The 20,076-nt window shown below is 38.7% G+C and overlaps 1 protein-coding gene and 1 non-coding gene across 6 annotated transcripts; one reads left to right on the top strand and one right to left on the bottom strand.

Annotated features, from left to right (window-relative positions):
- Positions 1 to 390: 390 nt before the first annotated feature.
- Positions 391 to 9,588, bottom strand: sept2 (septin 2). 5 transcript variants are annotated; one of them, XM_038718381.1, is made up of 13 exons: positions 9,446 to 9,588; positions 8,443 to 8,484; positions 7,363 to 7,477; positions 5,585 to 5,671; positions 5,292 to 5,415; positions 4,898 to 5,032; positions 4,595 to 4,712; positions 4,136 to 4,237; positions 3,863 to 4,008; positions 3,335 to 3,457; positions 2,170 to 2,230; positions 1,754 to 1,856; positions 391 to 1,570 (listed from the first exon to the last, which is right to left on the bottom strand). In XM_038718381.1, exons 2-12 carry the CDS (start codon positions 8,464 to 8,466, stop codon positions 1,770 to 1,772), a joined length of 1,122 nt encoding a protein of 373 aa, XP_038574309.1. In that variant the 5' UTR covers positions 8,467 to 8,484; positions 9,446 to 9,588; the 3' UTR covers positions 391 to 1,570; positions 1,754 to 1,769. The 5 variants fall into 5 exon arrangements, with proteins under 5 accessions (XP_038574309.1, XP_038574308.1, XP_038574312.1 ...); XM_038718380.1 differs by having other exon boundaries at positions 1,760 to 1,856; positions 9,446 to 9,587; XM_038718384.1 differs by having other exon boundaries at positions 1,760 to 1,856; positions 3,374 to 3,457; positions 9,446 to 9,586.
- Positions 9,589 to 13,717: 4,129 nt separating this feature from the next.
- Positions 13,718 to 13,789, top strand: trnap-ugg. The gene has a single exon. It is a non-coding gene; the product is annotated as a tRNA-Pro (tRNA).
- The last annotated feature ends 6,287 nt before the right edge of the window (positions 13,790 to 20,076 follow it).

Below are 20,076 nucleotides of genomic sequence, written 5' to 3'. Positions count from 1 at the left end.
ATGTCATGTCAGCATTCGTCTACATAATTCATATTAATATTTATGGAATATACAAAAATGTACAATCATACTTATTTATGTCAGTTGAACATGTCTAATTATGTTAATTTCCTTTGTTGGTTGTTAAAGGAATGTAAGGTTGCGGTTTTGGGTAATTAACCTCTCCACACAGTGTACTGTAATTACTGATGCCCTGTTAGTCAGGGCGGGTTCATAGTGGTTTTGTCAGAGGCAATTAATCTCACTGAAATACACAAAGGGAGCAGAAAGCATCAGCTGTGTGTGTGTGTGTGTGGAGAAGCTTCAGCCTCTACTAATACTACCATCTGATCAAGAGCGGGGTCTAACTAGACATACTGATTATAGCATAGTGATCACACAAGAGATTAATAAAGTTTAATAAAACTTTTATTACAATATATGCATCAAAAACAATATTTGGTACTTTAATATTGGATAAAAACAGCACAAAGAGGAATGTCAAGAACTCGCATCTTGGCTGGTGAGGGAAACGTTGGCTACACTGACCTCATGGGGTCAGCTTAAATCTCTGTGGTCATGGAAACCACAAAGTACTCAGCAGTTGGGACAAGTAAAAGTTTATACCTCTTAAATCTCACTGCATCAGTGAAACACAAAACGGTTAATGCTCCCTGGCACATGACTTCAATTTACAGTGTAGAGGACACATAGTTGAGAAGCACCAAACAGAGGCGTCGCACCTCATTTTGTCCGTCCTTCATTTGTCACGTCAACAGGAAGACTGTAAGAGGTCGAGGGTCACAGTTTATTTAATTCATATCAAACTCAAAAGGAGCTTAACAACACTTGAATATCGTCATTCTTAAAGACACTGATCTGAGAACTGCACTAATGTATAAGATTTAAACAGGAAAGGGAGACGCTGATCCAAACACAGCACTAGAGGGAAAATTCACCTGAAATTTTACCAGAGAGAGTTGAGTTACATGCAGACGAGGAGGGTAATGTGATTAACATTGAGCAGGGTGATCCCTATTTAATGGGAGGCTTGTGTGGTCACTTCTTAACCAGAGGGAAGATGAAATCATGTTTTCTCATGACAGAAAGAATTGATAACATAAGCAATTTTTTTCTACTAGCAGTCGCCATAGTTGACTCTCCCAATGAAGGTTAGCATGTGCCTTGAGAGATGTTTTAGGACTAAAAGCACTGAACACAAGCAGCAAAACTTTGGTTTTCTAAATTGCAAAAAAAGAAATAAGGAAACAAAAACTGAGTAACAGCACATCCCAGTGGGTGTGTATTAAAGATATATGCCACCATTTTAAAAGATGGGTCACGTGACTTCATTTGAGTAACTGGCAAAAGTTCAATAAAATGAAACAAAAAATAGAACCAAGTGTAAATATATAAACATAACACTGTTTGGATATACTTTATGTATAAAAAAAAAAAAAAGACTCCAGATCCAATGTAGGATTGGAATAAAAATAGTGGCAAGCAATACAAGTCAATAACCAGACACCTTTACACCTTCTCTGCTACCATCCGTCTCTCTCTAGTCAAACTCGAGCAGTGGCTGAAACACCTACAGTGGAGAAGAAAAGAAAGAAGTTACACGTCATATTATACAACTAAAATCCAGCCTGGCCTCACAGACGACCAGCGTCTCACTTAGGTATTTAAGTTACAAATGCAGGAAATAAAGTTCAGAAAACATAATGTGGTGTCTGTATTAGTGAGTGTTGTTGAGTGTATCCATGGGACTCACTCCCACCATATGCTTTTCACGCATGGGTGCCTTCTCCCTCTCCGTCTCCCTGCTTCTGCATCTGGGCCTGCATCTTGGCAATCATCTCTTGCATTCGTCTCAACTGTACGACGCCAAACATCAACATGTATGACAGGGACACGACAAGAAAAAGGCACATTCACTTAGACGGCTAAGACTGTGAAGTGATGTAGGTGTCAACTTTATTTTTTTTATAGATTATGTCCATTATCCTTTGGTCTAGCTAAATGTATTATTACCTGTCTGCCAGTTATAGATCATTGACTAGAAACAACTCAATACATTGATTACTTGAACAGAAACCAACTATGAAACTGAATCATTTACCAGTTTAAAAATTAATAAAACATTTATTAATTTTTAATGAGCGTATTCTAGTGTCTGAAATATCTCACCTCAGCCTCCTTCTCCTGCAGGATCATATCCTTGTCCATTTCCTCCGGCTCCGGTCCTTTTCTGCATCGGTGATACAACTATAGTTAGTTTTGATGTTACTGTGATGCTACAGAATCAGTCTCTAATATTTCTGCAGAATGTCATGTATGCAAACTGACTAATAAGTTAAATGCACGGTCAGAGGAGTTATACATGTAAAATCACTTTGTAGAAAGCATTTTAAGGACCGAGTCAGTGAAGAAGTTTGTGTATGTGTGCATGCCTGAGTGCACAGCGTACCAATTTAAGTAGTATTAGGCAAACTTGACAAAAGCCACAATGAGAAAGTGAAGAAGGGGTCAGTGTGTTAGTAGAGTTTTCTTCTGCAGAAAGACAGAACAGCACGCCAGAAGAAGGTGGGCATCTACAACAAATAACTACACAGTGATGAAAGCGATAAGAGTCAAGAGAAAAGCAGTAGGTGTGAGAGCCAGGGGAACAGAGATACCTCCCCCAAATTACAAAAACGATACCTCCAACAGTCCACTCATGGGATTGGACAAATCAAGACCAGACAGCCATCATGGGACAGGTGGTGAGGCAATGTGAAGCCAGTAAAACCACTCCCTTATCCTGGGTTGGCTTTAAAAGAAAGTCTAAAAGAATTGTTTTGGTCTACATTGAGGGTTAAATGATGATATATCCACACTATGTTAAATGACACACACAGTAATCCTGTTTATAACCACTACAGATACTCAAACTAAATATGCCATTTAGCTACCAACTAACCATGTAAAGCCACAACCCACTGCGGCCTACAGCATTAAATTCAGCTCTGCCTCTCTACCACGGCCTAACTGATGTAGTTAACATGCAAAATGAGGAGTTAGAGCTACTCTGCTACAGAAGGATACTAGTTCAACAACATTAGAATAACCAGAGGTACATGATCCATTATATACATTTTAATCTACTAACTGAGCTTCTGTCTACTTAGCTCTGTGGCGTGTGTTGTGCACATGTGCCTGACTATGGCATTTCTGTGCTGTTTTTGTTCAACATTACTGATATGTGATTAATCAGAGTTTTCCTGTTTGAGGTGTGTGTGTGTGTGTGGGGGGGGGGGGTGGGGGGGGGGGGGGTTTGGGGTGCAGAAAAGCAAGCGGACAGACAAGTACGTACACAGGAGACAGAGGCAGAATGTAACCATGGGAGGACAACCTGCCACCCCGTTTGAGGCGATCCGAACGGAAGTTCTCGTAGTGAAGGTCCTGGGTCACTTCCTGTAGATCCTGCATGTGGGTTCTGTGGGGTTGTGCAAAAGTCAGCAACAATAAATACTCATGCACAGACTTTAAAAAAAATAAAATAATAACTACATATGCTAGCTCCACCGTACCTCTGTACAGATCTCTGGTTATGAAGTGCAGAAGACCATAAGAAATGATTTAACCATACTAAGGTTTTTATTTTAGTCAAACCTGCCAGCATTGCTATCACTTAGTATCTAGTATGAATGTGGGACACCACAAATGTTCTTCTCCTTTCCTACCATGGCGAAATCCCTTTTCTAATAAGCTAGACACTAACAGAATATTTACACTCACATACACAGCAATGACTTAACGTCAACGTTACTCTTCTTCCTAAAATTTTTAAGAATAAAGAAAGCAGTGGGTTCTAGCGTCCTCTGCCTCTTCTACCACTCACATCAGCATGATCCGCAGCTTGAGGAAATCGTTGTGTTCAGGGTTCTCCACCTCCACCACTCCCCAGGGGTACAGGCGGCCCCTCACCTTCTTCCCTTTGGCCTCAATCTGCTGGTTGGATCCTACCACCGCAAATGGAATGCTAGCCTGGAAAAGGAGTATTTCATGTGTTTGCAGTCAGGGTTCTGTGGCTAAAAAAGAAAACGTCGACTTGTCTTTGACGGGAGAGAATTCACACGTTCAGGGATGAAAAGTTTTGCAGGGAATGGTTTACCTTGAGGATCCTGGTCTGCTCTTTGAAGTCCTCATCCTCATCCGACTCGGCATCAGGAAGGTGGTAAATCTTGATCCCATGTTCATCGATCTCATCCAGAATCTTATCAAGATAGTGACAAAACACAGGTTCCTCACATTACCAGTTATGTACATGCTGTAGATGGCAACCTATTACTTCCTCTACAGTCTGGACTTTATGTAGTAAAAAAGACAACATTTCTGTGAATCAAGATCACTTTTGACTAGTCTGCCTTGACGCTTCCTGTCTCACCGTGGTTTATTTAACTTTTAATTTTACATATTTAATCTAAAGCCCGTCAATATAGTCCTTTAGGTACAAATATATCAACACTATCATACACTGGATCGCTAAAGCAGTGACCATGAGCACATGATAGATACTGTTAATTTCAGGAACTGGAAAAGATCCTGAACAATGGGTGACTGCTGTTCTCACCCTGCGCTTGAGCCTCTCCCTCTCTCGGAGGGTGAGTGTATCTGCCTTGGCGATGACAGGAACCACGTTGACCTTATTGTGAATGGCCTTCATAAACTGAACATCCAGGGGTTTCATGCTGGTTGGACAGGAAACAGACCGGCACGGGGTCAAAAAGAGAAACATTCACGTAATTATTTGGGAAAAGCAAAGAATGAAAAGAAGGCGTGGCAAATATGGTTAGTAAAATAAACAGAAACTTCAGTGCAACTTTTACTAACTGAAAAGCCCCGTATGTGTGCAAGCATGCATTTCAGAACTCACCCATGACCAAGCGGGGAGATGAAGTAGAAGCAGCAGTGAACTCTATTGTCAACAATGTGCCGACGATTTAAACCGCTCTCGTCATGGAGGTATCGCTCAAACTGGTCATCAATGTAACTGATGATGGTGCTGAAACTGGATGAGAAAAATATATGCCATATTAAAACACAGAATGTATCACAGTACACTCTATCAGAATAAATACTAATATAAAAAGCCCAGATGAAAAATAAATTCTCCCCCTGCTGTCTTTCTTTACAACCTCTGAACAAACGTTAGATTTTATCTGTCCAAGGTCAGTGGCTCATTACTGCTCGAGATCACAAGACAGACACTCTGTAATTTAAATTTAAAAACACCTCATCAGCGCACACACCCTAAAAAGATTTCATACCAGTCTTGGCTGTTGATGGCGTCTCCGTATCCTGGTGTGTCTACCACAGTGAGACGGAGCTTCACTCCTCGCTCCTCAATTTCTACTGTCGACGCCTCAATCTGAACCGTCCTTTCGATCTTTTCTGTTGGAAGAAAAAAAAACGGTGCAAGAATTCATAACTACATGCAAGGACACAGTCAGTCCATGGTTTTCATCAAATGGCTCTACTTAGTTGAATTTGTTGATGATGTGCTTTTAATACACAGGTTTTACAAAGTGCTAAAACAAGGATGGTTACTCGCATGTTTTACCTGCTGCTCCGGGGATGACTCTCTCAGGGTAAAGGTCAGTGAGGAACAGGCTGTTGATCAGGGTAGATTTTCCGAGCCCAGATTCACCTTTTGACAGCAGAGGAAAATGAAACAATCACGCAGTCAGCATCAGTAACATGAATAAATATTACACACTTGCTAAAAATGACTGAAAAAAAGCACAGTCATGTTCTGGTTGGTGCAAGTTTCAGTGAACAGAACAAAGGAGAGCCTCACTGTGCTGCAGGAAACAAGACATCTGCTTGTGACACACAGTAGGCCGCATACCACACAGAAATACATGATACTAAATCTGACTTCTGCATCCCAGAGCTGTCAGGTGGCTGATTAAACAACCCTAGTGCTTAAGGAAGGAGTGCAAGTGCTCATAATCTGTCAGCAGCATTCAGGCGCTATGAGTCAAGAAGAAAAGCGCTGGGTAGTTTCACTGTCACAAATATTAGTATGACTTGGATGAATCAGAATCATAAATACTTTATTGATCCCCGAGGGGAAATTCTTTGTCACAATTGCACTTGTCAAAAGGCAGATAGATAAAAAGTATATAAATATAATAGTATAAATATAACAAAAAATAAAGACAAATATAAAGGTGTGTGGGTATGTACAATATTTACATTATTAAGATTATGGTGAACCAAAAAGGACAAGTGAATAAATAGCAGCAGAGAATATTGCACATAATTATTAAACAGGTAATATTGGACAGAAAATAGATAATGAATAGATGATGAATACATTTAAGTGACTGTATACTGAAGAATTTGAGACTGATTTCAATGTTTCTTCTAATATTGCCTCATCATGAATGATCTAATGCTTTAGTCTAGCATTTTGTTTAATTTCTCTCAAGGAAATTCACTAAACTACAGCAGCAGTTTCGCTTAAGCAACTGCAGTGAACTTAATTTAAGAAACGATATGTAAGAAATCACCTGCCTTAAGTCTCACGTTCACAGACTTACAGATGCTGACACATAAGCACCAAAGCTTTAGGTTGTCTAACTCAGGAATGCTGCTACTGTGGTTCCCACAGCAGAGTAGAAAACATGTACATAAGTATTTTACATCCAAAACTGGCAATTTTCGACAACATCTTGTATGGAAAATCCAATTCGACATATACATTATACAATAAAGTTTACAAGTGATTATTTCTATCTGTGGGGGAGAACGCCAGCTATCTAAATGTGCAGGGGAATAAAGCACTAATTTATTTATAAACCTGGGTCACATAGAAGGTTAAATAAGCACTCAATGAGTTTTCTTGCAGTAGAGGGACCAGCAGGCCCTTGTCCACTGTGTGAATCAGCCCCTCGAGGCCCATTGGCTACATTCCTCTCTGGTTTATTTTAAAGCAAAAGGATGAGCAGTGTTTAGGGGAGCTTTTACCCTCCCCCCTTACCAACAAGCAGGGAGGTTCACACAGCCAGTGTTCACACTGCTGCTGCTGATGCTAGCTGAGCATCTACACATATGTGACATCTGCCATTTTCTACTGACCAAAAGCCTTCATGCACACAACAATACTGAAGACAAGGCCAAAGACAACACATATGCTTACTCTTAGCATACAAACAGCAGGAACTACAGAGATGGAAGATTTAAAACTGTTTTGGACAGTGGCCAAGATCCTACCATAAATGTATCACAAAAATAAACTCAGATGACCCAAAAACACATACCTCAACGTTTTCTCTATAATGACAAGCAGGACAAAACAAGAAAAAGCGTGAGAAACAATGATGACACACTCACCTACCACCATCAATGTAAACTCAAATCCTTTTTTTACTGACTTGCGATGAACCTGATTAGGCAGGTTTGCAAATCCAACATACCCTGGGGTCTCAGGGTTGGTGAATTGCCCCTGCTGTAGAAAAAAAAAGTGCAAAGACATGAGATTTATTATTTAAGAAAAACATGTTTGGTGACATTAAAACTTGCACATAATTATACTTTTTCTGTCACATATTTAAATCAGTTAAACATTGTTTGGCTATCATTATAGCAACAACATGACAACCAATTATTAATGCTAGAGTAGAAACCACTGAGGAGACATCTGTTCGTGAACAGCCAGGTTATTTAAGAGGGCAACAGTGACTTCTCTGCAGTTTATTTGCAAAAGACCTTCCACTCTTCATTCCATTGTTTATGGGCCTTTCCTACAAAGAGCTAGTCAAACCAATGAGATGAAGGCCAACAGGACAGCATTTAACCACTCATGTAGCAATGCTAGACAGTGGCAAGTTCAAATCAAACACAAAAAAGGTACACGATCCTTATTTAGTTTGCTCATTGTGGCCACACAGTAGTGTACAATTTATAAACCCTCCCTTCCCCGTCCTTTCAGCAAAGGTCATGACTGATAAGCCTGAAAAGCAGCGTGTTCTTCCTCTGCCTTTGAGCCTTTCAACCCGCACAAAGCTACATCAGTGAATCATGAGGATGGCGAGCACTGAGCAGCACACCGAGCATTTGCCTGAGCGACCCAGTGTTCAGCGAGTAATATCTGTGACAATAATGTCAGTAAAGCAGGGAAGCACAAAATGTCCCAGTGAAGTGAGTGGGAATGCTCAGTTAAAAAAAAAAGAAAAGAAAGAAGACCTTCTGGATTGAATTCAAAGACAACAGCAGAATATTTGGTTAGATCTATAACAAAACAAAACCACCTAAGATTAACTCGGAGAATAAGAGTAAATACACACACAGCTTCCTCATCACTATTACTGGTCTGCCATTAATCTAGCAGGACAGACACTGAAGCAGAAGTAGGAATCTGGCATTACTGCATACTTTATTGGTTTAGATGCGTTTCTGTTTTCCAAAACTCACCTTCATTTTGTCAGCTTGAGACATTTTTTCTCCTTGCTAAACCTGAAAGAAATGACAAGCTGTATCACACACTGATAAACCTACTATAAATTACTGTAAATGAAAAAAATGCTACCTTCCTGTCCTCTGTGAACCTTTTCTGAAATGGCTCATATAGAGGCAGATACTTGCAGGCCTGACTCTGTGAGAGACAGGAAGTCTGGTTTGTGCTCAGAAAGGTTTGTGAGTGTCTCACCACAAAAAAAATCCTTTTCCTGCTAAGATAGCTGCAGCTGCGTCCCACTACAGCCCCATGATTTGAGGATAAGAGATCAAGCTATGTTTATGATATTAATCCCAGCGTCTCAGCATTTGTTATCATGTGCTTACTGCCTGGGTGCTGGCTGGTGTGTTGTTTTATTCAACTCTACATGAAATGAAACTGTCGGAAACACCCACAGCACTCGGGGTGTTGGGATTAAAACGACATATAAACATATAACTACATACAAAGTGTGCAAGCTAGTTCAGAATATAGTTTGAGCCAATGTTAGAAACCTACCCTACCTAGTTTGATCTTATAAATATGTAGCGCTAACGTAAACAAACATTATTATCTTTATTTTCTTGCATGAGTGGATGATGATGAATGGAAATTAGCTGGTTAATTAGCAAGCGGCTATTTTCATAACGGTAACAACCCAGTGGGTGTGAAATGTGCTGATGCTCACATCTGCCACGAAATCTGCCCCCAAATTTTTATGTTAATTCTTGTCCTTGAAAGGCTATCGAAACGAGCCCAAAATCAAAGCCACTTACCGAGTTAACAGCCTGAGCTAGCCGTTCAAATAAACTGGTACAAGACAAGCTTAGCATAGCGTTAACTAGCCGAGTTAACTTAGCTTCTCCCTGCAGGATGTTAACTTAAACAGCTAATGTTAGCGTCGTCGGTTTAACTGCTGTACCGCGATTAACACAGCGCTGAGACAACTTAGCGATAAATCAGAGAGATAATTAGTGTTACCTTACAGAAGAGTATAGTGCAGACAGAGGGACAAAGAAACTAGCCGACGATGAACAGCAGACTTGGCGGACACCTCAAATTCTTCAGATTCCGGTGCAGCAGCTTCCTTTAGCACACAGACCACAATGCACTGGGCGAGAGCAGCAGCAGCAGGGCCAACACTGCACATGGACATTTCTGTGAAGTCAGCCTGCTTACACACACAATATCAGCTATTATAAACTTATTAAAATCATACATATTATCATCAAGACCGTGGCTGTGCCTGCGCAGTATTAACAAGACAGATATAATGCACGGGCACAGTTAGAAACCCTGAAAGAATTATTCATGTCACCCAGTCTGTGATACAGCCCCGTTCGAGCATTTATGTGCCATCTCCATCTGTGAGCCCCTGGAGTCATCACCACTACTCCCACAGTCATAATATGATTGATGTAGTATATTATTCTTTATTGAAAATCCCTGCACAATAACTCAGTAACTTTGACTCTAGTCATCCACCTGTTTACTGTTTACTTCTTATCATTATTCATCATTCTGTAATTCAATAATTTACTCCAGCATCCTTTGCACACTGCTCATTGCACTATTGTCTCGATCTGTCTACATTGTACATTGTACACATATGTGTTCTGTATACTGTTGTTTGTACCTGGTTCTTGATTATCTGAGTAAGCACATCATGAGCAATGTATGATCCAGAGTCAAATTCCTCGTATGTGTACACATACCTGGCAAATAAAGCTGATTCTATTGAATACAATAAACATAACAGAATACTATAAAGTCCCTTAAAAGTAAAATCATTGTAATCCTTAAATTGCTCAACTTGTGGTGAGATTATTTTGTATTTTTTTTCTTTTAGTATTGTCTGTCCGTCTTCGCCCTTCCCTTTTCCTCTCACCTGCTGAAACACTCATCCACTCATTCAGCACCTCAAGACTGGACAACAACAAACTGTAAGACACACACAACAAATACTCAAAAAACCTCAATACATCCAAAACTCAGCTGCCCGTCTACTCACTCACTCCAGCACCAAGGACCACTCCAGTCCTCCAAAACCTTCACTGGCTCGCTATCCAACACAGAATCCAGTTTAAAATCCTCCTCATCACCTACAAAGCTCTCAATAACTTTGCTCCCTCCTACCTCACCGACCTCCTACACTGTCATACTCCCAACATCAGATCCACAGATGCTAACTTCCTTTCCCCTCTCACCCACCCCAAGTACCGAACCTGAGGGTGACAGGCCCCTGAAGTGATCTTGAGGTGTTAATGTGGTTTTTAGGCTTAGAACTTATTTTACCTTGTAAAGTGCTTAAAGGGATATATAAATAAAATGTAGTAGTAGTAGTAGTAGTATCACTGTATTTTATACTTAATGGAAATGCAGCAGCTTGAGAGAAAGCAAGCAATGATAATAAACTTACAACTGGCTATAGGCACTGGACTCCATATGCCATATGTTGTAGAAATATCTGAATTACAGCTGAATACCACTTACAAATGTCAGTCTGAGGCATTTCTGATGTTCCTGTTCAGCCAAAATAGCTTACTTATGTCCAGTAGGAAAAGCACAGGTGTAAATAATAAAATGAATGAAGCATCAGAATCAGAATGAGCTTTATTGCCAAGTAGTGTTTTACACATCCAAGGAATTTGCTTTGGTGTTAAGGTGCTACACACAGACAAACATACAGTTGACATGAACAGATGTAGAAATATATAAATATTGAATAAACAAATGCAAGTTCTATAAGAAAAATAGAATGACAGAGTAAATTAACTATTTGCAGAGAAAGAACAACGTGGCAGATGTTTACATGTGCATTACTCTTGTGTTTTTGTGTGCATAAATATATAAATTGACAATATAAAAAAATAAAAATAAAACAACGATTAACAACTAACAACAAATATGTGCAATGTGCCATGTTCGTGCATGATATGAAATGAAGTGATATTTACATGTGCAGGGAGGGTTGTATTATTTGAAAGGGGGGAGTGTCAGTGGGGGACACAGGCCTTGTTAATGGTGCAGAAATCCATTTAGCTGCTTCAGATTCAGGGTCCTGGTATTGTGGATGCTGTCTCAATATCACACTGGCATGGCTTTACTGGGACACTTGAATAGAACCCAACCATCTTCAATATTATTAGTAACACCTGTGCTTTTTCCATTGTAACAAATCAAAATGAAAACTCTGAAAAAGGCCCGTTAACTTTAATTGCCTGCCTTAAGGGACTCTTTTGGTACCTAATTACCATGAGTATGAATTGATTCTACCTAGAAATAAGATAATACTTATCTTTGTGGCATAATTATATATTAATTGTACTGACATTTTAATGATTGCGTTTATGCAATTTTAATTGCTTCTTTTACATCACTTCTTAAAACCCATTTTTGTAGACTTGATTTTATGTGACGTCATCTTTTTATTGCTTTTATTCTTTTTATTTTTATTGACATGTTTTTACCTCTTTTACCATTATTATCTTTCATCATCATTTGTCTTCTTTTTGCACATTTTGTCTTCTTGTTTTAATTTGATCTAAATTCCATCTTGCCTTTGTTTGGCCTTACTGTTGTTATTTTTGGGTATTCTGCTTTTGCCTTGATTTGTCAGTCAAAGCCCTTTGTAAACTCTGTTTTAAAATGATTGCAGTCTTAAAATAAAAACATAGCCCATATTTCAGTAATACGCCAGAGAGCCTCACTCCACCCATTCCAATGACAGCATCAGGAACAATGAGTCTATTCAGGCAACACAACTCAGAACAAAGTTTGGTTCATACAGTCCTGGTGTTATTAGCATGTTCATATGGTGCTGTCACACAATAAGTGACACAAATTGTAGTTCTATAAAATGTTTTATTTTCTAAATAAATGATTTCTGCAGAGCTTAGGGTATAACTGTAGGCAATGATGCAGACAATTAGGCTTATGTGCTCTTCCATTGATTTATCAGCAGTGGTGGACAGTAACGAGAGTACTCAAATATACCTAGTTAATACTCAAGTAAATCTGAGGTACCTGTACTTTACTTGAGTTTTTTCTTTTCATGCCACTTTCTACTTCTACTCCACTACATCTGAAGGGGAAGTAATTACTTCACTACATATATCTAACAGTTTTCGTAGTTACTTTACAAATTAAGCTTTTTACACACAAAGCATTTGAAGAATTTATAAAAACATGTTTTGTTAAAATTAAACTACCCAACAATTTATATAAGTACAGCTGAAACGATTATTTAGTTGACAGAATTACATTACATTACATTATTACATTACATTTTATGGTTCCAGCTCCACAAATAAATTATTTTATAATTTGAATGCATTCCCATATGTTAATAATACTGTGGTTTGGACTGATAGTTGGAAAAAACAAGCATTGTGTACGGTGTCACTTTGGGCTTGTTTTCTTAATATTTTCCAAATATTTTAAACAATAAAGCGATTAATGGAGAAAATAATCAATGAATTGAATTAATTCATAATCAAAATAATTATCAGTGGCAGATACACCTCAACAATTAGTGGCAGATACAATTACAACAGTAAAATCCTGCTTTTACATTAATGGATGAGTAATAATAATCTCTATATGTAATAGTGTACCAGTCACAGGGGACATTTTTCTGCAGTGAGTTTCCTTTTAATACTTTAAGTACCATTTTCCTCATTATACTTTTACTTAAGTAACATTTAAATGCAGAACTTTTACTTGGAGTAGTATTTTTACTTAGGTAAAGGATCTGACTCCTTTGTCCACTACAGTTTAACAGACAGCATTTGAACTTGCATTAGTGGTAGAAGGCCAAAATAGATGCCAATCCTCCCTCTATTGACAAGGGCAAGTAATTAATTGGTAAGAATAATAGGCTATTTTTCACGTCTTACTTTAAAATATGTTTAAAATTGACATTATGTGGCTAAATATAGATAGATAAAATGTGCATTGGGGACCAAGCCAAACGTGTTGTAAGTATATACACTCTATGCGTTTGTGTTTATTGCCGTGTAGAGTTAAGTTAGCTAAGGTAATGTTAGCTAGCTCTGTAAGGAGTACTGGTTACAAGCTAGGTTAGCTTGTTACCTAGCTGTAACTGTTAGCTGTTTTTAAGTCATGTACAGTTTCCGTGACACAGTTTCTAAGTTTTGGGGATAATTATCGTGTACAGGGGATTTATAGACAGTCTATGGTAGAGGGCACCTTGTAATGATATAAACAGTTGTACTACAGAGATTTACAGGTGGCTCGTTGGTCTAGGGGTATGATTCTCGCTTTGGGTGCGAGAGGTCCCGGGTTCAAATCCCGGACGAGCCCTTGTTTTGCAATGAGACACCTTTTTTCCTACAGTACACTAAATACATTCCTACACTCTGGTTGTATGTTTACCCTTGTTTTGTTGCAAATATAGACATAACTTAAGTGACCGCTCAACTGGGAATAGTCAATAAAGCATAGTTATACTGATCTCTTGTGGACTTTGGCAGTACTACAATTAAGTGTTTCTGTTTATTGTTTCTTTTATGTGGCCTCGTATATATTTATATAATAACTATATATGTTTTCTGCAGGATGTGTCTTTTCATCTATACAGACAATTTAGTATTCTAAATTTACATTTGAGCTCTAGTACAGATTTTGTGTCAGTTAAGTATAGTTTTCCCCTTATACTGTAGGCTACACACAGTCTATAGTTTACTCCAGAGCCCTTAAATAAGATAAATAAATAGATCATCAAAACATAACTATATAATAATTATATATTATATACATCTATATATAATATAATCTATATTTATAGAGCACTTTTCAAAACCATGTTACAATATGCTTTCACAAGAGCAAAGACAATAAAACACATCAAACAAATAACAAGGTACACGGTAAAAGCATGAAGAAACTTAATTAAGAAATTAAAAAACAATTAAAAGAAAAATAGATAAATAAATCAAATCAACTAAAATCAGGAAAGACTCTCCTATAAAATACATTTAAGAAGGGATTGAAAAGAGTTCACTGACTCATTATCTATAATATTGTTAAATAATCTTTTTGAACCGCTCTGGTTTACCAGAATAGGCCTACAAGATGTTACAAGTTTAGATGCAGGATGTCGAAAGGAAAATAGTGCATGTGCAAAGGCTCTGTGGGTCTGAGGGATCTTTCAGTTCCTCTCTCTCTAGACTCTACATCACCTGTGTAAGGGGAAACTTGTCATCTGATTTCTAAGAGCTAAAAAAACATGCTTACAAATGAACCCAGTCATATGTTCTGAGTCTAAATCACCTGCCTATGCTTATTCTGTGCACATTCTCAATTCAGTGGTGCAGCAGGAGCATCAGACTACTTATAGAAATGCTCACCTTTCTTTCTTCACCCAGTTGGGGCTTATCTGAGGTTGATGTTGTGACAGCATCTCTGCTCCCCTCGCTCGAGTCTGGATCAGGACAGCCACTGCTCTGCTTAACACGAGTCCCGGAGATATCTCGGTAAATACCAGTCTCTTTCCCTTTCTGTTACAGCAAGCATATCATCGCCACAGGAGCTACACTATTTCCATTATTTCATAAGCCTCTTAGTGGTGCCATGCTCTGTCATTTATAGAGCGGCCTTCATACTAAGTGTGAGAGTTTTGTGCCTCTCTCCTTTTCCCGCCCTGTTAATATGGCAAAAAGATGAGGATGGAAATTGCTGATAATTCCCAGATCTTTAATAGATACTGTAATGCCATTCCTCTGAGACGGGAAACAATAGAGATAAGTTGTTGTTGTGTTAACATATTCTTCATATGCTTTTATTTGGTTTTTGTTTACATTTTACATTATCATTATTTGTGCAGTGCAGTTGATTTTGCAGTTCTGCACAACAATAATAATGTTTGTTTTATATAAAAAGATAAATGGAAGAAGAAAAATGGACTTCCACATCAAAGGACTTCATAAAGGCACAGGTAGAGCCCTCACACATTCATTTGAGCAAATATCTTAAACATGCAACAACATTCTGCATTTTAAGCATGAGAAGAAGAAAAAATGAGGACAAGAGAAAAGGATGATTGTCAAATTATTGCTTTAAGTGGAACTTGGTTAAACTATAAGTTACTATTGCTGGCATTAACAGTCCCCTCACTTTTAGGATGGCAGAGACAAATTGTGAAGTGTCTGATGCATTGTGCATCAATATAAATATGTTGTAATGCATGTTTGTTTGCCCATGTAGAAATAAAACTTACGTCAGAGGATTGTGGGATAAAAAACATTTATTAACAAACAATTGTAGACCAGGCACGATTTGTTATCATCCAATAACTTCTTATTAAATACCATGAAACTCCAATTAAAAGCCTAGTCCTAATTAGACGCCTGTCCCTTTCGCTGGCCTGCTGTGGCTACAGTGAGTTCAGTGACTGAAGCAAATAAAAGCCGGGGCATTTAATTAAAGTTTTACAGTAGTTATGTAGTTTAAAAGGCAAAGCAAGCAGAGAAGATACCAAACAAATTGATTCCTCACTTTTATTACTTTAATGCTAAGTCATCCTGTTTATACCTAAAGGTACTATTAAGGTGTGGTAAAGTAAGGTAATTATTGAAAGGTCACCTCAGGTAGCCTCTTTTAACTAGATAATTGATTCAACTATCTATTTAAAAGTGGATCATTCTGGTGTGAGCTTCACTTGTGTTGCTCCCGGAGTCAGATCATTTTTGTGTATTACACAGTAAGTAAAACGCAGTCTGTTTGTCGTGGTATAGTGTAGAATATTTGTAACGTATATAAACAACACAACTGGTAGTTACATGATCATGTATGTAGATCATATTCAAACCATAACCACCAGATTCATGAATTCAAAGATAAAACTGAGTTTCCACTGTGTGAAATGCTTTGGAGCCATAATCAGAAAAAAAACAACTTTTAGCCCCTGGTTCAGTTTCCTCCTCCCTCCATCATCACCCCCTTAAACAGTCTTTTAAAGTAAGCAGCCGCCTGCTTATCCGGCACCTTTCACTTTTCAAGCAGCACTTAATTTACTGCAGGACATTTTAAATCTCTTGCCTCTGTGGCACTGAGTCGCTGACAAATGCCTGGTTGCAAATGTATCTCATTGACTGCTGACTCGGTTGTATTACAAGCTGGCTGATGGGGGCTGCCACAGTAATGTGGCCCTCAGGTTTATCCTCAGATGTTGGAGGAAGTGTATTAATTTAGTTTAGATGGGGCCTTATGAAAGTGTACTGGTAGGCAGAGACGAGCAGATCTCTCTCCCCCTCTCTCCCTCTCAACCTCTGGGGATTGAAGCTATCTGCCACAGAGCCAAAGCATATTCCACCATCAATGTGTCAGGGGGAAAGCTATTAAAACCGCTTTACTTTTCCTAAGTATCATGAAAATAAGCACAAGATTTAGTGAAATCCCCCCCAGAGCACAGAAAATCTAGGGGATTTTCCCCCTGAAATGTTTCCTAATGGACTGTTCAGAAGTGTCAGAAACTCTTGTTAGACTTGAATGTAGTTTTTGGATGTCAGTGTATTTATTTGGAGCTGAAATGACAAATTCTGAAGTGTGAGTGCATCTAAACTTTCCACATAACCAGATGGAAACCCATGAACCATCTCACTAGTATACAGAATTCCAGTGTATCCTAAAATCATGCTGAGGTTTGCCGTGATGTGCAGCAAAGCACAACAAAGTGATCTGGTGAGCTAAACTTTTTAAAGATTTAGACCTGAGCAGTGGGCTACATTTCCACATGAAGACCTCGGCCTTCATCTCATCAACTCGTTCTCTTCAGACTTTCCCCCAAAATCTTATCTGTCAGTTAGAAGAGTCGGAAAAGTTTAATTTGTTCATTACATTTTCCCACTGCTCTGCTCTCTCTTTGACTGTGGATATAATCAAGACAAGTGATGGCTCAGGTTATGAGTATAAATCATTAAAATGTGGGAAATCTGACGAGGAGACCAACATTTGGGTTTATTTTATTCAGTTTTTCCTCATCTAAGTTTTTTAAAAATCCAATGCAATAAAAAGATTATAATGTTAACAATGATATAAGACTGGAACTTACATTTTTTTTAAATGTCAGTTAATAAAAGATTGTAATAAGTTTACAATTAAATGTCAAAATAGGTTAATTTTCTCTTGATGGACTAATCACTTCAGCTGGAGGCCATCCTCTCCTCCTCTTACAACTGCCAATCAGAAGTAGAGCCTTTTGTTCAGCTCTTTTTCAACAATGGAAAATGATATGCATGTATAATCTATCCAGCATGTAATCTACTTTAAGTGTGTTTTAATATCAGACACTCCTGAGGAGCTGCCATTAAACCCAAATTAACCTAAAACATATAATACAGCAGCATCAGTGAACAATACAGCTGTCAAACACTTCAGCCATTCAGAGGAAGAATCTCTATTTCACAAGATACAAGAATCAGCTCTGCCAATAGTTATTCAGTTTATCAATACAGTAAATTAGTAGGAAACATCAGCATTTTTTCTCCAGCATGGAGTTGACTTGATAGATTCTTTTCTTGTCAGACGTTGGCAAGCTCCCCAGGCCCGAGCGCCCGGCCTGCCTCTCTGTGTCGTCTTTCATTTCCTTTTCACCCCCAGGTCTTTCTGTACCTGTCAATTTCTTTCTACAGTGTGACTCCTTAATCCACCTGAGTGCACGGAGGACAGTTTTGACATAAGAAGAAAAGATAGACTCCTAAGGAGAGGACCAGTATCTTTAGAGCCCAGGGGATAACCGGATTATGACAGCCATTTTGTGCTGCTGGCAGTTTTTCTTATTACACCCCACCCCCCTTCATCTCTCCAGTTGAAATGCTGCCCTTTCTTAGAAGTAACACCAAACACTGACTAGTTCACAAAAACACATGCTCTCTATGTTTCCCCCCAACTGAAACAGCTGAAAGCTTTGAGCAGAATAAAAATAAATCTTGACAAATTATAGTAACAGAAACAGATGTCTCCGTACTGCCCTTCAGGTACTCCACCTGTCACGTTGTTGTTTTTCTTCTCACCGTCTCTAAAACATGGTTCCTCTGTGGAAGTAATCATTGCCTCTGTGTGGTGGTGGTTGCCTCCTGTGCGTGAGGCCTGAACCTACAGCACAGTAGATAACGGCACAGCCATGAGGAGAAAGATCAACTGTTTGACCCCTGCTGCCAATCACTTTATCCCTCTAGCCCGTCTGCTCCAAGGAAACCCAGAGAAAAACCCTCTCTGAAAACTTCTTATCATCGCCACCACTGGTGCGGCGTGCACCACTGGATCTTTTATGTCCATTCATTTTACCTTTGAAGAGGCCTGCAGCGCCTTTGATTGTGGGAGGCAAATGAAATAAAGGCCCCCTCCTCGCTAGTACCCTGATATCCAAGTTTATCGCAGCTGCCAAAACCTAAACCCAGAGCTTCAACTAACTGCCACAGGTTTGTCTACGGAGAAACACATCATGCTTCTGTCATGGTAATAATCCTTTTTGCAGAAGCCATTTTGGGTGCCTTTGAGTCGGCCTGGAAGCTTCCACTTAGACACCCGGAAAAATAGTATTGTACTTTTACCTTGTGAAATGAGCTTCCTGAGTATATACTCAGTAATCCCCTGTTGTTGCCTAAAAGCACCTATATCTTCTTCTGAGTAGCAGTGTACACACACAGTGTACTGCATATAGTTTATATTTAAGTTATTGCTCATACATTTCTCCATCAATATCATTTCAATAACAGACGATGGCTAAAGCTTAATTTGATCCGATAAAGTATAGTAATTATGAAAACTGATGTCAATCAATGGAGTCACATAGGGCCAGTGAATTATGGCTGTGATTAATATTGATTTTGTGGAGTATGCTCCTCCATACAATGCAGTTTCTTATTTACATAGGTACATAAGAAACTGCATCGAGGGAAAGAATTGAAATGAGTGATTGGGTCAGTTTTGAGGACACATTTTAAAAATTGGGAGTGATTTTGCAACAAAGATGGAAGCAAGTTTGCAGTAGAGTCTCCACCTACTGACCTAAAGCCTATTTTATGTAATTTAGTTTAATGCAGGGCCATATAAAGGGTCTCCTGTAATTTGGCAGTTTTAGCAATTTTGAGGAGACAGTTCTTACCCTTGTTCCACTAATTTTAAACCCATTTAAGACCAGGATTCAGTATTTCTAGGCCATAATTTTAACTCGGCTTTGAGACAACATTTAGACTTTCATGTCACATTTCTCAGAAAGAACTATGTAACCACGTGCTAATTGTGAGACCTTTTAGTGTTGCTGTTTTTAGAGGATTTTTCTTGAAAGAACTGCTCCATTACAACAACTCCATTAGAACAAAATGTAGAGACAGCTTTCTAAGCTATAGTCATTATATGACAACAAGGAACTGCAGTGCAAAATAACTTTTACTTCCCTACTGAGTACAAAACCTGGTCATTTCTAGTTTTCTGCTGTTGTTGTGCAGCAGAGGACTTTCTTCACTGGTTTCCAGCCTGCCTGCACTTTTCTCTGTAGACATTCAGAGAGACTAAACTGTAGAAGAGGAGGGAGTCCCTGAGAATTGTTGTTTACTGTCACTTTTTGTGAGGGGATTACAGTGTTCTCT

The sequence above is a fragment of the Micropterus salmoides genome, unplaced genomic scaffold (genome assembly GCF_014851395.1).
Source record: "Micropterus salmoides isolate LMB-PRFRI ecotype aquatic unplaced genomic scaffold, ASM1485139v1 Ms_hic_scaffold_14, whole genome shotgun sequence".
Taxonomy (NCBI): Eukaryota; Metazoa; Chordata; class Actinopteri; order Centrarchiformes; family Centrarchidae; genus Micropterus; species Micropterus salmoides.
Note: the sequence above shows the minus strand (reverse complement) of the source record. Positions and strands in the feature narration are given on the sequence as shown.

Bases quoted from the DNA above. Each gene is read 5' to 3' on its own strand.
- sept2 (XM_038718381.1), bottom strand. From the start codon at position 8,466: ATGTCTCAAGCTGACAAAATGAAG. The intron at 3,458-3,862 runs GTGAGTGGTAGA...ACAACCCCACAG, and splicing joins AAGCTGCGGATCATGCTGAT to AACCCACATGCAGGATCTAC. The intron at 2,231-3,334 runs GTACGTACTTGT...TCACCGATGCAG, and splicing joins ATTCTGCCTCTGTCTCCTGT to AAAAGGACCGGAGCCGGAGG.